This window comes from Protopterus annectens, chromosome 2.part1 (assembly GCF_019279795.1).
Source record: "Protopterus annectens isolate FY-2018-M chromosome 2.part1, PAN1.0, whole genome shotgun sequence".
Taxonomy (NCBI): domain Eukaryota; kingdom Metazoa; phylum Chordata; order Ceratodontiformes; family Protopteridae; genus Protopterus; species Protopterus annectens.
In genome coordinates, this window is record NC_056729.1 from 1,551,075,850 (window position 1) to 1,551,097,050 (window position 21,201).

At 39.2% G+C, this 21,201-nt stretch overlaps 1 protein-coding gene across 1 annotated transcript in view; it reads left to right on the forward strand.

The window, feature by feature from the left end:
- The window catches only part of NT5C3A (5'-nucleotidase, cytosolic IIIA), a 177,871-nt gene extending 166,134 nt beyond the window's left edge, over positions 1–11,737 (forward strand). The window contains exon 8 of the mRNA XM_044063001.1: positions 11,397–11,737. Within this exon, the coding sequence (XP_043918936.1) occupies positions 11,397–11,498 (102 nt within the window). The 3' untranslated portion in view covers positions 11,499–11,737. The remainder of the gene's footprint in view (positions 1–11,396) is intronic.
- Positions 11,738–21,201: the final 9,464 nt, after the last annotated feature.

Here is a 21,201-nt window from a genome sequence, read left to right on the forward strand (position 1 = left end):
TGGTAGTTTTGTCCCTTTCTTCTACTTCTGGTAGTTTTTGGCTTACCATCATTGGTGGTCCTCTCTCTGTCTCTGTCTCTCTCTCTGTCTCTCTCTCTCTGTCTCTGTCTCTGTCTCTCTCTCTCTCTCTCTCTCTCTCTCTCTCTCTCTCCTTTCCCTCTTCACTTGCATGTGTGTGGGGCTTTAGCGTGAGTGTTTTCTGCCCTTGATCTTTTTACTCAACATGACAGATAGGGGCAAAGGAACTACTGGTTTTTGAACAGTGTTTTGGTTGTGGCAGGAAAATGCCAAATTCAGATGGTCATGCTTCTTGTGTGGGAGGGAAGTTGGCTTAATGTTTAAGGTGTTTACCTTACAGACACAAGGTGCAGGGTTTGATTCTCACTTGGGGTAGTTGGCTAGACTTAAAAATAGCCCACAAGTGCAGTTAGTCTAGTATGAACCTATGAGAAAACTACATATTGCTTGGGCCCAGCACACCTTCACCAACAGTGCGATATTTGTCAAGCCTTTAGTATTCTGGATTATAGAGAGTAAAAATAAACTCATTCTGAAAGGCTTAATAAAAGCATCTTTTGAAGAGGCTTTGTCTGGTCAGCCTATAGGTGCTAAATCCTAGGTGTCTTCTCCGTCATCATCTTCCACCTCCTCGTGCACTAAAACTGAGCACACAAAAAAAAGAAGTCTTTTGCTGCAGGCATCCCCTTTGGCTCCGGCGTATAAGAAATTAAAACCTTTGGTTCCCACTATTTCTGCAGAAATGAGGATGGATACCACAAAAGTTACTGAACTGACTCCTTTGGTTCCAGAAGTAACTACCTTGGCACCTCAAGTTTCGGGATATTATATTGTCGAAAGCTGACAATATTGAATCTGATGGTCGACACGACAATAGTGAATGCTTAGAATATCAAACGTGTAAACAGAAATCTCCATAAGGGGAGATTTACATTTACTTCAATGTAGTGCGGTCTCGGAGTTGGTAAATTTAAGTAGGGGGGTGTGACGCAGCCTCCCCCCATGTGGGGGGGGGGTGCAGGGGGGCTGGCTCCCCCTGCCTACACCCTTTAGTTTTATTTTTTGTGTTTAAAAAAAAAGTTAAGGATGATTCGATGTTTTACTACTTCGATCAGTAGTGATCGATGTTTACTGATTCTAAGTAGTAAAATTTATATCATCTGATATAGACCCAAGTTTCGGTACCATCCACCTTGGTGCCAATCCTTCATATCACCTCTCCTTCCTCGGTGCCAGTTGCTATGGTGCCAACAATTTTTTCAGCACCAGTTCCTTCACCGGGTCCTATACCCCAAGAACCATGATTTCGTTCAGTTCCTAGGACCACATTTTCCTTCTCTAGACCCCTTTGTGGGCCAACTACCAAGTCCTTTTTTTATTGAGGCCAGGCTCTCCTTCAGCCTTGTCAGTACATTTCTCTAGGAGTCTGATGGAAGTCTGTCATGAGGTTGGTGGATCAGCTCCTTATGGCAAGAGGTCTTTCCACTTTTTCCCAGGCTTCACTCCCTTTTGGAGATGGGCATTTTTCTCCAAGGACTCCACCGGACATTCCACCTCTAACCACTGTGGCTTTAGAGATCTTGGCTCTGACTTCCCCAATTCTAGCTGTCCTGGTGTCAACAGCTCTCATGTCTTCAGCCCCAGTCTCTGCCCTGAGCTCCTCTGTTTCTTTGGAACTGATGGACACTTGGGGTCATAGCTCCATAAGTCCATTTGTGGACTCTTTCTCAGCTTCAGCCCTGATGATGGTTTCCTGTGAGCAGGGTGGTATGACTGTTCCAAGGTTGTCTTTCCTGGTTCTGGGCTCCCATCCCTCTTCAGGAGGACCTGCTTTTCAAGTTATGGAGAAGGCCTTGTTCTCCGAAGGCTCCCAGCTAATTTCTCCCCCCATCACAGCATTTTCCTGGGACTCCCTCTGGTCCAGAGCTTCCACCAAACTCCACGCTAGGACAGCAAGCACTGAAGCTGCATGACACCCCCTTACAGGGTCCCACCTCTTCCCATTCCTCCACAGAAACTCTCATTGAGGAGGTCCCTTGGAAGAGGTCATGTAAGAGGAAACACCTTGATTCCCTGGAGGAATCCGTCACAGAAGACAAGACTTTTGATTACTGGGAAAGTTCCCCCAGGTCATCCCCTGAAGACGTGTCCTTCAGAGAAGTTCTTGAGATATTAAAACAGAGGGGTGTCTGGAAGTCCCAAGACCCATCCTCAGAGGTGTCTGTGTACTTGCAAGCCTTTGGTGCTCGCCCAGCTACCTCTTAGGTGACCGCACCAGCTGACAATCTTATTAGGCTGATCACTTGCTCTCATTAAGCTGATCACTCAGCGGCCATGGAAGGCCCCTGACTCTGTAGAACCAATCCCCAGGAGACCAGATAAAATTCTCTTGGCTCCAGAGGACGATCAACACTAGGCCAAAGGTTTAGTAGTAGATGCCATGGTGGTGTTGGCAGCCACCAAGAAGGAAATAACAGAAGAAAGTTCCACTGCTCATCCCCCCTAACTGTGGGTCTAGGGTGTTGGACAGATTTGGAAAGTGGGTCTATGCTTCTTCGACCTTTCCCTTGCAGTTATTGAACTTCTTGGCACATTTCACTAGACTTCAGAGGGATCTGATCAAAGAGCTCTCAGATACCCTCACAGGAGCTGTGTCTGATGAGGTACAATATAAGCTAGCCTCCCAGCTTGCCACCCTGGAGTTTATTTCTAACTCATCCATGAGGCTTATTGCACATGCAGCCAAATGGATGACTAGGGCAGTGGGTTCAGGTGTAGGCATAAGGAGCTATGCCTGGATGTGCATGTGTGAGTTTGTGGAGCCATTCAGGTCTTCTTTCATCAATGCTCCGTTTGACAGATCTTCCCTTTTTGGCCCCAAAATGAAAAGTAAATTAGCCAGATGTGAAAAAGATGGAAAAACCTTGTCTGCCATGAGTGTACATTTTTCTACTTCCCAATGCTTCTATTCCAGGAACCAGAGAAGCAGGAAAATGTGGCTCAAGAAGACCCAAGGGCCTTTCTATGACACATGGTAATGACCCCCCCCCCCGGGGCAGAGGGGGGATCTATAATGGAAGACGCCGACCACTTGGCAGAGATGGCTCGCAAAATCAGGGTTCCAGAGATTCCTTCTCAGGGAAACCCTAACAGCGCTCCTGAAAGGAGGCCCATTTGCTTGCATTTGAAGACAGTCGGGGGAAGACTATCCTTGCAGCCACTAGCCTGGCAAAAGACAACCACAGATGCTTGGGTGCTAAGGATCATAACTAGAGGTTACTATATTCCATTTGACCTTACCCCAAAACTAGAAAGAAAGATCCCTGATGTTCCACCCATTCAGAGGGATCAGTCAGCTCTAGAAATTCAAAAACTGCTAGAAAGTCATCCAAGACGTCCTGCCAGACCAGATAGGATCCAGATTCTACTCGAGGTTCTTTTTGGTGCCAAAAAAAGACCTGGGACTGTAGACCAATTTTGGATCTCCATATTCTGAACAAGTTTATTCAACAGACAAAATTCCAGATGATCACGGTTCAGTTTATTCTTCCCTGCTTATGGAAAGACAATTGGATGTGCTCTGTAGATCTCCAGAATGCATATTACCACATAAAAATGGACAAAACACTCTAGGAGGTTCCTCCGCTTCTGGCTGCGAGTGAGCCATTATCAGTCCCGAGCTCTGCCCTTCAGTCTCAAATATATGGCAGTAGTAGCAGCTCACCTGAGACTGCATGGACTCGAGTGTTTCCATATCTAAACGACTGGCTCCTTAATGCCCCCACCAGGCATCTACTGGAACTGACAAGAGATTTCACCCTATGCACTTGTTCTTGTCTAGGTATAACAATGAATCTTGACAAGTCTCAATTAAGTCCGACCCAGCAATTGGAATTCATAGGAGCCTGCCTCAATACAACCTCTTACATAGCTTCCCTTCTTACTCACAGATTACAGAAAATAAGATCACAGGTTCACCTTATTATCTCCAGTGACAATGTTCCCACATCACTAGTTTTACAGGTACTAGAATCCATTGTGGCAGCCATCACATTAGTACCCCTGGCAAAACTCCACATGAGAATCCTACTGTGGCTTCTATCCTCCCAGTGGTCTATCCTCACTTATCCTCTTTTTCATCGCATCCGAATTACCAGTCATTGCAACAAGGATTTATTTTGGTGGATGGAATCCGAGGAAATTCTTTTGGGACAGCCATTTGTTTCACCACATCCCCAGCCTCTCGGTAGAGTCCAATCTGCATATCAATGTCCTGGAACTGAGGGCATTGCTTTTATCTTTGAAAGCCTTTCAAACTGTCCTCCCTGTAGGAACAGTTGCAAAACAGACAAACATATCAGTAGTCTGGTGCATCAACAAGCAAGGCAGAACCATCTTACTCCCTCTGTCAAGAAGCTCTCAGAGTGTGCCAATGTGCGATATCTTTCAATCACTTTCATGTACCAGGGAGCTCCGGTGTGATAGCAGACAAACTGAGCAGATGCATCCTCCTGCCTCACGAGTGGTCTGTCAATACCAGAATAGCAAAGGAGAGTTTCATTCGCTGGGGCCAGCCTTGCTGGGATCTATTTGCATCCCCCTAGTGCAACAAGTGTAGCAGCTACTTCACCCTAATCCCCCCTCAGGATGATTCCCCAAGAGACGCTCTCCTTCACAATTGACCTCTGGGACAACTCTATGCCTTTCCCCTGTTCCTCTGATACCCCTTTTCTTGAAGAAAGCCATAAGATTGAAGAGCAGTGTGATCCTCGTAGCCCCATTTTAGTCTCGACAAGTTTGGTTCCCCTTTCTTTGGCCTTACTTATTTCAATGTCCATGGAGTCTGGACCCAGTTCCAGATCTCCATTCCATCCTCAGGGACTACTTCACCCTGGTCTGTAAAACTTCAAGCTTACAGCATTGTTACTCCAGTTTCTTTGATTGCCAGGTGAAATAAGTTATCTTCCCCAGTTTGAAAAATGTTACTAGCTTTCCGTAAACCCTGCATAAGGAGACTTTGCCTCAGCAAATGGAAAAGATTTTCTTATGGCCATACAATAATTAACTTGATCCTTTCATGGCATCAGTGGAAGAGGTTTTGCAAATTTTATCTACACCCTTCTAACAAGGAGCTTCTTCATCTACCATCAGAGTTCAGGTTGCTGATATTTTTAATTTCCATAACGGGTTTGAAGGACAAACTTTAATTTCACATAGACTGTGTGAGGTTTTTCTAAATGGGACTATAAGGCCAAAGCCTCTTTATAGGGAAGCCCTCATTCCCTGGGATCTTACTATGCTCATTCCCTGGGATCTTACTATGGTTCTACAATCCTTGGTCCAATTCCCCTTTGAGCCAGCGGCTGCCTGTGATTTGAAATTTCTTCCATGGAAGACCATTTTCTTAATAGCCATTATATCCACTAGGAAGATTTCAGAGATTCAGGCATTACCCTCAAAACCTCCATATTTGATTTTTCTTAAAGACAGGGTATCTCAAAGAACTAATCCATCCTTTCTTCCAAAGGTTGCATCTGTAAATAACATTAATCAATCCATTAAATTGCCTGCAATTTTCCCTAATATTTCCAATAAGGGAGAATACCGCTTACATTTATTGGATGTTCACAGACAATTACCTTTTTATTGTGACAGAAAAAAAGATTTCAGAAAGTCTGACCAGTTATTGGTTTCCTTTTCGGGTCCTTCCATGGGTAAATCAAGTTTCAAAGGTCACGCCCTCTAGGTGGTTAAGGGAATGCATTACCATTATTTACAACAGGAAAAAACTCAAATTGGCAGCCCCAGTTAGAGCATACTCAACAAGAGTTATAGCCGTGTCAGCTGTTTTTCCTTCCAAAGCTTCTATGGATGATATTTGTGCAGCCGTGATGTGGCCCTCCCCACATAACTTTATACTCGTTACAAAGGGGATCTGGTCTCCATGGAAAGAGCTTCATTTGGTTCTATGGTGCGCAGGAATAATCTAAGGCCTCCCAAGATACAACGTAGCTTGGGACTCTGTCTCATAGTTCAAGGATAAATGAAGACTGACAACATCAGATAAAGAAGTTTTGTACGCCCCATAACATTCCATCTGTGTTGTCGATGATCATGTATCAGAATACAAGTAACTGACAGAGAAGCAAGAACGCTAAGTCCACAAGTCCCAAATGTGATGAAATACACCTAAACGAACCACCAACAAATGCAACCAGCAATTGCATTGGCTAAAAAATCTCGGTTTATTACTTTTAGTTAAGGCTTTCACCCACATAAAAGTGAGCTTCATCAGAACATCTTAATACAACTTTTACACAGTTTAAATACCACTTTTGGTGCCAAAACTTGATGGTGAATGTTTTGGATTAATTTAAAGTGATATATCCACCAATATTATAAAAAAATACCAAAATTCCATAGAATTCCTAATACATACATACCTAAAATATTATTGAGTTTATACATGTAAAATTGTTTAAAAATGTTTAAAAATATATGCAGTTCACTATGTTGAACCCTGATCTTTGTACAAATCATTAACATCACAATTGTTTAATTTATCACAAATACAAATGTTATACTATAAAGCTTGCTGAATGGTTTTGAAATGAAAATGTATATAAAAACAATATAAATACCACACACAAACCTATGTTGATACACTTCTATACTGTATTTAACATTGTTAATGTATGGTAATAAATTCCAAACGCTGATGACCCATTACCTACTTCTTGCCAGTAAAGGTTTAATGGGTATATGGTCATTAAGTCCCGGTGGTGTAGAGGCATCAGTATATAATTGCCACCATATTTCTTTGTAGCCCAAAGTGGCCTTGTGATTGCCACCTGTAGGGTCTATTGCAATATTTTCCAGAATTCCAAACCTAAAACTGTGCATTTCCCCATGTTTCTCTGTGTCTATAGAGGGCATTGTTTACATCTTTCCTCCTGATACTATATAGGTGGTCGTAAATACGTTTCTTGAAACTTCTTTCAGTTTTCCCTATATAGTATCCTGAACACATCGTACAATTTGCCAAATATATAACAAATTTGGAATTACAATTACCTTGTTTGTACCTGATCCTTTTCTTATTAATGTTTAAAATAATCCCGCTTTATAGTATAACATTTGTAGTTGTGATAAATTAAACAATTGTGATGTTAATGATTTGTACAAAGATCAGGGTTCAACATAGTGAACTGCATATTTAAACATTTTTTAACAATTTTACATGTATAAACTCAATAATATTTTAGGTATATATGTATTAGGAATTCTATGGAATTTTGGTATTTTTTTATAATATTGGTGGATATATCACTTTAAATTAATCCAAAACATTCACCATCAAGTTTTGGCGCCAAAAGTGGTATTTAAACTGTGTAAAAACTGTATTAAGATGTTCTGATGAAGCTCACTTTTATGTGGGTGAAAGCGCTTAACTAAAAGTAATAAACCGGGATTTTTTAGCCAACGCAATTGCTGGTTGCATTTGTTGGTGGTTCGTTTAGGTGTATTTCATCACATTTGGGATTTGTGGACTTAGCGTTCTTGCTTCTCTGTCAGATACTTGTATTCTGTGTATGGAACGCTTTTCCGGTTCTGTAGATCTTCATGTATCCTTAACAACCCCACCCTCCTTCCCCCTCCTTCAGACTCTTTGAGGAATGGACCTGAGTCCTAGCAATCTGTCTCCTCATGTATGACCTTAGACATAGCCTGTTCAATGGTTATATTACTTCCTTTTCCTAGTCTTGTATTATAGCTGCAAACTTGATCAGAGGTCATTTAGAGGCATTCTGGGTAGGTAATCAGCTCAGGAGTTTTTGGTTTGCATGAACTATTTTAACGGCCGAGCCAGTTCCAAGTCTTGGAAAGAGTCCCATGGGTCAAGGATAAATGAAGATCAATAACACAGATGGAATGTTATGGTGAGTACGTAACTTTTTATCCCTATTTTTCAACATGCAAATGTTTGATCATATAATTTGAATTAGAACAGCATACAATGCAGCTCCACTTAGAATGTGTTACTTCTCGACTGCATATTTCAAAACGAACTGAACAGTGGCAGTAAATTAGTCCATGAGGTACTGTACCCCTGCTGGCATACTGAATTGATTATTCTAGAGTACTGAGAAGTGGGCAGCCTATTATTCTGTGGTACAACTCCCACTTAATGTAGTATGATACCCACCTCACATCACGGTTTGGCCACAGAAAGCTAGAAGCTGATTGTTTTGCATTAATAGGTGAATCAGATGCCAGGGTGATGGAAGAAATTAAGGACTGAGATTTTTGGTCAAAAAAGGAAACAGTAAATTATTAGTTGAGGTGAATGCCACTTTAGGAATTTAGCAATACTGAATGTTAGTGATTTAATTGTTTAGGCACAAGGAATTAGTTTTAACAAAAATAGGCAAGAGATTGTTCGGCCTCATCAGAGGACATACAGAAATAAGGTTGAGCAAGCACAATGCCACAGACAGATTAAATAATGCCACCTTGGTAGTAGATAATAAAAAAGTATGAAAACATTGCTAGACAGCAAATCCGTGTCATCTAATGAATGCCTGTATGCATATGTTACTGGTGTACCCATACTTGCAGAAAATTTGATATTTTTTTTGTATTACAAAAACTGAGCAGCCATTTGGAATGTGATGTATATACCCTCTGATTAATAATGTGGTTCACTGGTGGTGTAGAGTGATAAAGCCCCAAGGCCTAGGCAACCTGGGTTTGATTAGCATCTTAGACATCTGAATTGCTGGCAAGTAGGGATGGACGGACCCATCCCAGGAGAGAGGGCATTCTTTGATGATGCTCCCTGAGGGGAGGCATAGTCTAAAGTGGGAGGAGCCTTCGGATCGTAATTAGAAAATGCAAAAGAGATAGTGGGGAAGAAATAGGGTATGTAATGGAAAAAAAAACTCTGAGGATGTGAGTTGGCCAGACCTCCAGGAAGCCATTAATTTCCAGTCCAGCCTCATCCCTAAAAGTCTGAAGGTTATATATATATATATATATATATATATATATATATATATATATATATATATGTGTGTGTGTGTATGTATATATAGTTCTTAAGACCCTCAGCCATGGCTTTTACAGGTATTTGGCATGCAGTTACAGTGCACTCTGAATTCTGATTAAGAAAGTAATGCTGTGTCATGCGCTGCAGGTAGACACTGCCATTTGTGCCATTATTAAGCTGAAATGTGACAGACGGACACATCAGTAAAAGAGTGCTGGCAAGTGAATGAGTCCAGATGAAGGTATGACTATCAGTTTCACAGTTAAACCTGTAAAATACAGTCTTTCTGGTAACAGCCTTAAAATGTTCACAGGGAGAATCATTTGAGTAGCAATTCCAAGAATTGAAAGGCACATATGTAAGCAATAATGTCTGTACCTTTTTCTAAAGTTGGTTTGTCTAATGTTATGTTTGTTGCCTTTATTTAATTGGGTTACTGTAGTAATTTTTAGGAATTTATTTTACGTTTTTACATTTTGGTAATTGGGGTAGAGCTCTGATCCTAGCAGGACCAATTGCTATTTTAATATGACTTTTTATTCATGAAATGTTTTACTTTTCTGTACTTTATTTTTAAGTTTACAACTTAGGTTAGTATGACTGATTTTCTGTTTTGGATCTTGTTGGACTTTTCTGCATGTTTACTGATTCACTTCTTGTCCATGCTTGCATTGGTTCATTTCCTGCTTGTGGGGCATAGGCTGTCTCTTCCATCAGAAAGTTGTTTAACTTTTACCGTTCTGGATGCATTTTGCTGTTCTTGATTAAGCAATGCATTTACACTTGAGTTTTAAGTTCTTTTCCTATTATAAAGTATATTTCATTTGAATCCTATTTTGATTTTTGTTTTAATTTAGTTCATTATTGTATGTTTATGTAGATTTAGTTAATGTATTTGAGTTATAGTTAAGTGTTTTTGATATTTGGTGTTACTTTTTATTAATGTACTATTTTGTCTTGGGAGCATTTCTTTAGGTACTTTATCTCTTCTAAATGATTTATGGCTTTTCAAGATGCTGCTCAGTTCTGTGTTGGCTGTTTATGGATATCTGTCCTTTTTCACATGGAACATTAATTAGTTTGATATAATTTTATAAAATGTATTTAAGTTTATGATTTTGTTATGGTTAGACGTATCTTTTTTATTATATGTCCAGCCAGGTTTGGAGTTCTAGTTTGGCCATTTTGTAAAGTAAAGATATAAGCACTTAAGAGTTATGGCTCTTTACATGCCAAGCAGTTCCATGTAGAACATTGAAGTTCATCTCATGACTTAATTTACACAAGTCATTCTTTGGTTTTACTGCTGTCATTTGGTTTCTGCTTTCTTATCTTCTGGACTAAAATCATTTAACACTTGTTAAATTGTTTTGGTTCTTCTGTAGATTGATTTAGTATGCTTTGAAGGAAGGTATGTTTAAAATATTAACTGTAAATGTTTTCAGGTGTGTTTGGCTATAACAACTCTTAACTACTGTAAGACATCGACATGTGCATGCCAAGATGTACTTTAACTGGAGAGAAATGGGCTTTAGGGGTTCTTGGTAACCCCAGCTCAGGAAGTCTTAGCAAGATAATATTAATTTTACTCTAAGATATTGACTTGATGTAGTCATATTCAGAACCCTGTACTGAATTTCCACGTACAAAACAATTTTATTTAGACAGTGATTAGATAACAATGTGATGCTTCACGATAAGGTTATGAATCACAGCATGCGACCTCCCCCCACCTTCCCACATTTACTAATAATGGATTACTTAACCAGGTTTCAACACAGAATCCATGATGTGAAAACAAGCACCTATACCAAGAATGTGGGTCTAGGACTAGAGTGCAGAAGACTGCTGTGTGAATGTGATTTCCATGAATCACAAAGTATGAAACCTCATTTGCACAAAGCTGTCCAAATGTTTGTCTTGGTTGAATAGCGCACTCTACCATCCCTACCATAGTCTAGTGGATTACTGCCTTGTCCTTTCACAGCTTTATGTAAAATCAGATCCAGGGTTACTCCACTTTAAGGAAACAGGATTCCCCCTCCTCATGCAATCCAAACTTCGTTCTTATGTTAGCATTTTAGTTATCTGACAGGTGTTTGTCCTGACCCAGCTGTCCATCAGTCTGGTGTTATGCTCCTACTGTCAATAAAGGCCTTCCATTTTGTGCTTCCAGGCATGTGACATATTATCATGTGCTTTACAGAAAATTTCTTGGTGGATTTAAAATTTTAACTTACGGGTATTTCTTTTACAGAGCTCACCATTTTAGAATCCTAAACATCCAAAGAATTTCTTTGCTGATGTGATTCTTTTTTTGCTTAACTAGGTGGAAGAAAGTCTAGAAAAATACATGAAGTCATATGACATTGTTTTGGTGAGGGATGAAACCTTGGATGTAGCAAACGCTCTCCTTAAGAAGATCCTTTAAAACACGAAGTAGAAGCAGTCCTCACTCAGCAGCAGATGAACAGCAGCATGTGAAGAATACTGTCTCTATGCCTTCTTAAAGGAATATTTATACAATTTACTGCTTGAACACTTTCTGTTGCTGTGTATATAAAGCACCTGAAAAATGACAGCAGTTTGGATGTAAAAAGAAAATATATCTATCCGCAAACTTTGCACTGAGTTAAATTACTATCTTAATTAAATGTATGGTATATATTACATATATTATAATATATATGTTTTATTTTCATGAGTTTATTTAAATACTGAAAATGTATGTAATTTTAGTTATTGTAAATAGTACTTTTACTACATTTTAATTGAAATATGGTCTGCCTTGTGCTTGAACAAATGGACCTTGTTTATATTAGTTTTTTTTTTTCATCACTGCAATTATTTTGCACATTTTAGTGTCAGCAGAAGTAAACTTTTTTTTTTTTGAAGGCTATGTCATTGACTTAGCAGCACCAAATATAGGACAATTTACTGCCCAGCAGGTAATTTTCACAGACTATTTAAAAAACACAAAACGTTTACATATTATTCTGTTTTTTCTTGTGATATGGACCATGTGGGTACAGAGCTAAGAAATGGGCTAGCAGTAGACATGCCTTGTGGGCTAGGCAAGTCCATGCATCTGTACTCGAGGAATCCACAAGACATTTGTGTTTCACAATTGCACAGCTTTAAAGCAGCCGTAGTTGTAATAATGTTTTTTTCTGTTTCAGGTGGTACCGTCTGCTGGCCTACTGAGCATATGTCATGTGGGTCAGTTTGGGTCTTTCGGCTTTTCCCGGTTAAGGAGTCGCCACAGCGGAATTCCAGTCCGCTAATGATTGGTAGTGGATTTTTACGTACCGGGTTACCAGCCCTGACGCACAACCTTCAACGAAGGCACGCCCCATTCACGTATTCCTCCACATCGAAGATGCTCTAGCTGAGAATCGAACGGGACACTGTTTTGCTATGAGGCAACAACGCTGGTGCAGTGATTAGCATTGTCGCCTCATAGCAAGAGGTTCTCCGGTTCGATCCTCGGCTAGGGTGCCTTCTGTGCGGAGTCTGCATGTCCTCCCTGTGGTCGCGTGGGTTTCCTCCGGGTGCTCTGGTTTCCTCCCACATCCCAAAGATATGCTGCAGGTGGACTGGACATTCTAAATTGGCCCTAGGTGTGTGTGTGTGTGTGTGTGTGTGTGTGTGTGTGTGTGTGTGTGTGTGTGTGTGTGTGTGTGTGTGTGTGTGTGTGTGTGTGTGTGTGTGTGTGTGCCTTCTGTGGAAGGTTGGGCGCCGGGCTGGTGACTCGACACTGTAAAACTCCACTGCAAATCATGAGCAGACAGGTGATCCGCTGTGGCGACTCCTAACCGGGAAAAGCCGGAAGAAGAAAAAATGACTTTTCAGTGGATTATTAGAGTGCGTGTAAGGCATATGTAAGAAGGCATTAATAGGTATATTTCATCATTCATATCCGGCTAAATGTTACTAATGTGGAATAGAGAAATAGTGCTGGCAGCAAGACTGCCCCAGGGTTATGTGGCTATAACCACGCAAGTGCATAATGGTAAATTACAGTATGTACAGTGGTATTCAGTGGCATATGTTTCAAAATTTGGTGCAGAGATATTGGCAAAATGGCTGTAGTGTTCTGCCCTGTGCCAGTCATTTTCTACACAGAACTTATCACAGACTGCATAATGGAGCCTTTAGGAGGCTGTAATTCCAGTAAGTTGTGAAGCACTGTAGAGGAAGTCAAAATTAAGTACTAGGGATATAAGGAGATATGATGATTATTCATGTCTCTACATCTGTTTAATTCTAAATTGTGTAAATTTACCCTTTCTTTGTAGTTTATGCTGCTTTGTTTGTCCTTAACTCTAAATCATGGTCAAGTCCCACTTGTATGTTACTGCAGAGTGGTAGCTGGGTAGTATTTTAGTATATGTTATGCACATTTTAATATTCTGGATATCATGCAGTTCTGAGTAGGAAGCCTGGGGACTTCAGTGAGGCACCCAGCTTGAAGTGGAGGAGGACAAAGTTGCAACCAGGCCGGCTTTTCTACATAGTTCAACAAAATCATCTGTTTTATTTATTTATTTAAATTTGTTTACAGAGAGAATGGGCTGGACAGAAGACCCTTTTCAGCTACATCCCAGGCCATAGGCAAGAACAATATATATTGGATAAATGTATACAGCATAAAGAAGATAAAATAAATGGGTATAATATGAGTATGATATGATGTAGGTCAGAACTACATGTTAAACATTGCATATAAGAAAAACTAAGACAGTACAACCATTGAAAGAATATTGCATGCAGAAAAAAACAAGGCAGCATAACAACTGAAGGTGTAAGGAAAGTAGCAGTACAATTAATTCTTAGAACAAAATATGCATGCATAATGTACTGATAAGAATATATGGACTGTTCCAACTTCTCAGAAGATGGTAGCAAAGTAACAAAGGCAAGTGCTTTAATTGTTTTTTAATGACCCACTTCCAAGCCCATGAGTAGCCTCTGGCAGTTCATGTGGTTTCCATGCATGCCTAAGCACAAGTCCTTAAATGATTCCCATTCAGCTAACCCCAGACTTTAACTTTTATGAGGTAAGCTTCCAGTTTCGTGAGGACTAGGGAAGTTTCCTTCAATGGTATCTTGCGTGCAACCCCCATAGAGTGAAGGATTTGGCAAGACATGGTGGCCGTAGAGGCAGACATTATCATTCTTACTGTGGCTAGTCAAGTTCCATAGCTGTATGATCAGATGGTACAATGATGAAAGACTTTGTTGCTGCTTCCTGTAACTTGAAGAGATGACCCATGAGGGTTTGGTTTCCATCTAATGATCACAAAGCCACTAGATTTCCTCAAACCCTTCAGAGGATAGTAGAATTTGGCCACTGGCTGCTTCATCCTATCCTCCCCCACCCTGACAATTTTACAAATGGCTTTAGCACTTTTTCCAAAATACAGGTCAACACTAGCACAGCTTATGCACAAAGGTCAGTGTTTCAGGGCAAGGGCAAGTATGTAGGGCATCACAGTGCCTTGACATGTACTGATTTTAATATTGAGATTACACAGATTCAGAGAAAGGAACACCTTAACTGACAATGGGCATGCCATCTTTTAAGAAGTTCGAGTTAAAATGGCTGCTGTTGGTCACGTGTATACTTATATCTGACTGTTCAAAAACAAGTCTTTATGTAGACAGGATATATATAAACAATATCGCTGTGCAGAAACCACTCCATTTTAGTGTGGATAATAGTCACTGGTAATTTTCTCACTACAGCTTGCATACAAAACATTTTCTAGGGATGAATATATCACTATGGGTTCCAGTGTTCTGCTGTTGGCTTAGCATTCATTTGTGTAGATATTTTCGTTTTGGTTGGTGGAAGGGAGGTATTAATATTTCAGAGAGGATGCAAGTGTATGGGGAAACTGAGACGGCCATTTCTGCGTCTTGGCTAACAAATGTATGGTATGATAAGAGATGTTTCTGTCTAATTATACAACTTAGGGAAGTTACAGTGCTTGCATTTCATATGTGAGCAAAAGCACAAAAGACAACAGGTTTTTTTTCAGTTATCCTGCCTGCAGTTTTCCACAAAGTAAATTAAAAGCCAAGTGCTATGAAGACATCATCTTGAACTTGGATTTGATAGTATTCAGAGTAAAAATCCAGTGATTCCTGGTTCATCATGAATGTTGACTTTCCTAAAAAATAAATTAAAAGATTAGTGGGGAAGTTGTGTAATGCTTTCCTGTCTGATAGTAATAAAAATCCTCATGCCTCCCTAGTGAGGTATGTGAAATATGTAGCCTATACCACAGTTGACTTAATACAGCAAATGTTTGGATTCTTAAATTTTTTAATTGTACTGCTATCATTACAACTAATTTTTTCTGCATTTAGTCAGAGGGCTTCTCTGCAAAAAAGTTTGTCATTGACTCATGCCTCAGTATGTTCATTAATGTGTAGACTGTCAAACTGTGTGTCACTGAATACAAAAAGAAATCTGTTATCCTGTCAAAGACGTGTATATGTTGAATTGTTTAATTCTTGTGTCATTTTACAAAACGTGTTGGAGACCGAGATTACAAATGATTTGATTTGGTTTTATTAGATTAGAAGTCACTCTTCTGGGAACTGATCCTACCATGATAACCCCCCCCCCCAAAAAAAAGTAAGCAAATTTGTAAGAATATTTAAAATAGATGTCTCAGAATTGTACTTTGAATAGTAAATATTTTAAAAGTGCAAATAGAGGCACTAATATATTAATAAGATATGCCATATTGCACTGTTATATTTGAATTATATGATTTCCTTTGGGTCTATATCACGTGGTCGAAAGCTAATAATAGCGAACAACCACAACTTCGAAACACCAAACCTCGAAATTTGGTATTGTGCGGTCGCACTACAGTGTAGATAGGGGTATTTGCCCTTTTTTCACTGTACTGCGATCTCGGAGTTGGTATATATATTTAGCGGGGGGTGTGGGGGGCACAGCCCCCACAATTGCAACTTCGAGTTCCAGTGTTTTAAAAGTTGTGGTCATTCGCTATTATTAGCTTGGTCATGTGATATAGACCCATTTCCTTTCAGCTTTCTGTATATATTCTCAGCTAGACATGACTTAGTATGGTAAATTATTGTTCTAAAAATGCTTTGATACCAAAATATAACCATAGACATTTGTGGAGTGCATAAGAAAAATGAGTATTCAAAATATTTTTTGTTTTTCCATATGGAAACATAAAAAGATGTGTGACCTGTGAACTATGAAGTAAGGATATGAAAGAAATCTGTCCCACTATTAGATTGTGGATAATGTTTTTGGAAAATATAGTTCAATTGAAAGTCGGTTTCATACATTTTTTTGTGTATTTTATACAATAATTTTAGTTGATAGGTCTTAGTAGTTTCAGCTCTTTCAAGATGTTATGAAATAGCTAAGTGAAAAAAATGGTCAAAGAGCTGCTTTGCATCTTGGTAAAAAAGGTCACATTTTACCACTTTTAACCAGAGAAGTCGCATGTTTTGAGCATTGCACTTTTTGTATGTACAAGTTTGGTTTTTTGGTTTTGAAGATTGTTTTATTTTTAAAAATAAAAAGTAAATGCTGGCTAAAACCCCTCTTCTTGTTATCATTGGCTTTTTAAAGTGAATATATGTCATATCTCTTAGTTGTATGTTAATTCATAACTATAATCCAAAAATGCCACAAACTGCAAAGGAAGTAACAGAGTAGCTAGCAGCATTTAGTTTTGCTATCTCACATTTGGCTGTTCACTTTGGGTCTGTGTGGGGTGCCTTCTATGTCAAATTTGCATGTTGTGTTTCACTGTGAATTTTTGCCATGAGATCCAGGTTCCACTCATATCCCAAATACCAAAGAAATGTGATACGTGAGCTGGTGATCTTAGTTTGTGTGCTTGTGTGTGTGTGTGAGAGAGCACATGTGTGTGTGCGCGCGTGTGTGTGTGTGTGTGTGTGTGTGTGTGTGTGTGTGTGTGTGTGTGTGTGTGTGTGTGTGTGTGTGTGTGTGTGTGTGTCTGTGCATTAGCGTGTGGGTGCATGCACTTGCACTGGGATGGAGGGCGGTGTCCCATCCAAGAGTGGCTCCTGTTTTACTTGTTGGTTTAGGTTTCACTTCTTCCTGACTCTAAAGTTTATAAGCATGTATTGAAAGTGAATAAAAGATGCAGTTTGCAGAAGTTTTGTTTTATTTATTTATAAATAACTTTGTTGAAGGGTTAGTCCCTCTAGGCCGGTGACCTGTTCCATATTCATAAATATGTAAATAGTAAGTAGTAGAATTTGGAGGCCAAAAGGGTAGGGAAATATAGCAAGTAGAAGGATGTGGAGGTCAAAAGGGTGGGGAAATACATAGGCTTCTGAAGAACAGAGAGGCCACAAACTCCAGCACAGTACCAAGAAGATAGTGAGAGACCTATAAACAGTTATGCAGTGAAATGGTGGTAATCTTGTCCACACGTGTTTAAAGAACTGCAGGTCTGCCTTATTTATGGATACCTGTGTATTCTGAAGGTAGAAATGATCAGACTTAGTAGTGGTTGTGTGTATATAAATAATCAGATAAATAGTAATAGTTCACCCCTTGAGTGGGAGATTCATAAACATTGTCTGTAGTCACACAGGGTTGATGCGTGATTCCCTTGCAAGATTCAAAAACAGACCTGTACCCAACTGAGTAGCAACATTCCCTACTCCATGTCTAGGGAAGTCAAGGTATTTGGTGATTATTGCAAATAAGAGGGATAATTGTGTTCTGTAATTCATAAGTGTTGTAACTGCAGAGCAAAGCCAGCAGTTGTAGTCCTTATAGTCCAGTTATTGACAAACAAAGGGAAAATGAAGGCATAGTCCCTAGTCTCCTAGGAAATGCCGACTTGCTCAGCATTACATGCATCGAGTACAGAAAAAAACACACTAGTATATCAGAATTGTTAAAGTAATAATGTTTGACATTACCAGTACATCGCTATGTGTCCAGGCTTTAAAAGTCTGAGTGCACAGACAAACTTAGGAATTCCTTCTAAAAGTTACACTGCTGAAGTACTGCAAATCAGAACTTTAATTATGTCATTATATAAAATAGTCTTTTACTATAGTCCTGGCTGAAGAGACCATTACTTTTGTGAATCTGTTCCCCACCTTCTTTGTGCCTGAGCCACAGACACAGTAGCAGTATAGTGCCATTCTTTGTATTTATGTCCAGTCTGTTAGTCATAAATGATGGAAGTGAACTGAAACGTAATGTACACATAAACTGAAAGGCATTTAGCAAGTTGTTCCACCTCACCAAAGCTGCCAAAAATAGCAAAGAGGCATTTCTTAGCAAAGTTGGAAAGGTGGACCCTTGTTCAAACTGAGGTCCCATAGATTAATCCATGTGAAGGCTGCACTTCACTTTAAGGTATGATTATTGTGTGCATCCTATAGTCATTGCACACATTGTTGAAGTGGCAGAGAGTCATTCTGGAAGGGTGGTACAGAGATAATGTCAACAATAACACAGCTTAAAGGATGCAAACAACATTCCAGTTCCTGAACCCATATAACTGCTGTGACTGCATACGCTGGAGCCATTCACTGCAGACAGGAGGACATCAGGGGACAGAGCATTACCAACTATGAAACAGCACAGGAATGAAGATATACACATGGAAAATAACCATTTGTATAAGATTCTATACACCTAAGCTATTACTTATATTATCTTCCGATCTGTCCATTTTCATTCATCTCTCAGCTGTTTGGCTTGGATCCAACCCTCGGATTCAACTTGGCTGCTTCTTCCAGATCAAAGAAATCTTGAACTCTCAAGCTCCTCCTTTTACCCATAATGCCCCAACAACCTAACATACTTCAGATCTCATATGCCACCATTGCGAACAGACGTAGATTGCAAGCTCTTGAGCACTGGGTATTGTCTAATAGATAAAACCGACAAGTAGAAACTCCCAAGGAGTGAATTCTGTATACACCCCATACAGTCCAGCAATAAAAATCAATAAAAAACACGGGTATTGGAGTGAAACACAGCTGCTACAGTCCAAGTACATCCAAGAATGGTGACTCAGTCCAACATCAATCTTTTATTAAACCAACAGGACACGTTCAGTAAGCGCTTTCACCCAGTAGGGCTTCATCAGACCATAAATTATTCCTTGTAAATGCTTATTATATACAGAAAAAGGCACCAAAATTGGAACTTAAAAATATTTTTAAAGTGACAGCCTCCTGTTTATATACAAATACACTTATCTAAACATACATTAATATAAATTCTTATAGTCCACTCACTTAAAACATATAAAAAATATAAATATAAAATTCATAGAGAATACATATTTTCTATATAAAATTCTAAAGAGTTATGCAATACGTATATATATTTTATAAAAAAGTATTCACCAGAAGGTGTTCAAAACTATTGAAAGTATTAAATAGATATATACATAACTACTACTGCCTGAGACCTCTAGACTTTAAGAATGGTTTCAGGAGTGCCTTGTCATTAAGACCTGGATAGGAATCTGCCCTAAACCTAATTATCCATTTGGCCTCTTGTGATTCCTAATGTCTCCACCTCTGAAGCTAGTAGATAACACCTCAGTGACTCTAAAGGTAAATGTGCATATCACCTCTCTCTAGCACATGTTTAGAGAGTGCATTAACTGTGGATTTAATCTTAATCTGATACATGTGCTCACGTATCCTGTCTCTAAGTTTCCTGTCTGTCTTACCAACATAGTATGCATCACATTATACGCAAGTAGCAAGATAAACCATGTTTGGACAGACAGCAGAGACATGAAAATTATAACCAACACCATTCAAAGGGTGTAATAAAACTACCCCCAGAATCTATTGGATAACAAAAATGGCATTGATTGCAGGGAAAAGTGCCAAGCACATTATGATCATTCCCCTTCCCCTCATTCTTAGGATCACACAACAACGTCAAGTTGGATCTATTTTTATACACAAAACATGGTATATCCCCTACTACCTCCCTAATACTAGAGTCCACTGTCAACACCTCCCAATGTGACCTAATGGCAAATGTCCAGAAAAAAACGTAAACTCCTAATACTGCTAAAATCACACTGAAGGAGCAAAAAAAAACCACTGTAAAATCCAGTATAAATCCAGTGCTCTTTATAGTAGGTAAGCGCTTTCACAATCAGCCCTGGTTGCTTTCTCAGACCAAAGATTACAAAAAAATGTCATCCCAAACTTTAAAAGCCTTGACTCCTGTGTCACATGATTATGACCAATTAATTAAATGAGTTAAAAGAACAAGTACATTCAAGATGCAAATACACTCAAAAAGCACAAAATTTAATTCAAGGAAATATATAAAAAACAGCATATAATATAATGTAAAAGAAGCATACAAAGAACATACATAAAAATACTATATATATAAAAATATATAAAAATAAAAATAAATAACCTGCTATACTATCTAACGTACTAATGCTACCCTATCTGTAAATCACTAATGAAACTGCTTTCTTCCTAATATTCAAAAATACTGTATGTATAAATAAAGAAAAAGCATCGAGTGTATACTATATTATATTATATGTTGTCTAAACATAGTCTAACTATAAAAATGCTGGTGTAACCCTATCTATAAATTACAAAATTAAATAGCTTTCTTCCTAATCTTCCTACCTTTCAACATGGGTTTCAGAGATACATAATCATTCAGCCCAGGTAGCTTATGGGCTGCTAACATAAAAATCCATCTCAACTCCCTTTGTTCAGTTCTATTATTTAAATCTCCCATCCTAATGGTTTCAGTGACAGTGTCAATAACAGAAAAGTAAAAATAGTGATTATCCCCTTGTAACATGTGTTTAGCCAGTGCACTATGTTCCTGTTGTCACCTAAAACAGTAAAGGTGGTCACAAAGTCTCTCCCTTAACCATCAGTTGGTCTTGCCAACATAAAACGAACTGCAGCAGGCAAAGTGGGCAAGAAATCAGGACTTTGAAAATAGTTGGATGACCCTGAGGGATGAGTTCCTAGTCAGGGGTTACCATGAAAGAGAGGTAAATGAGGCATGCACTGAAGCCAGAACTAAAAGGAACACCACAGGGAAACCGTATTTTTCTAGTCCCAATATGGGT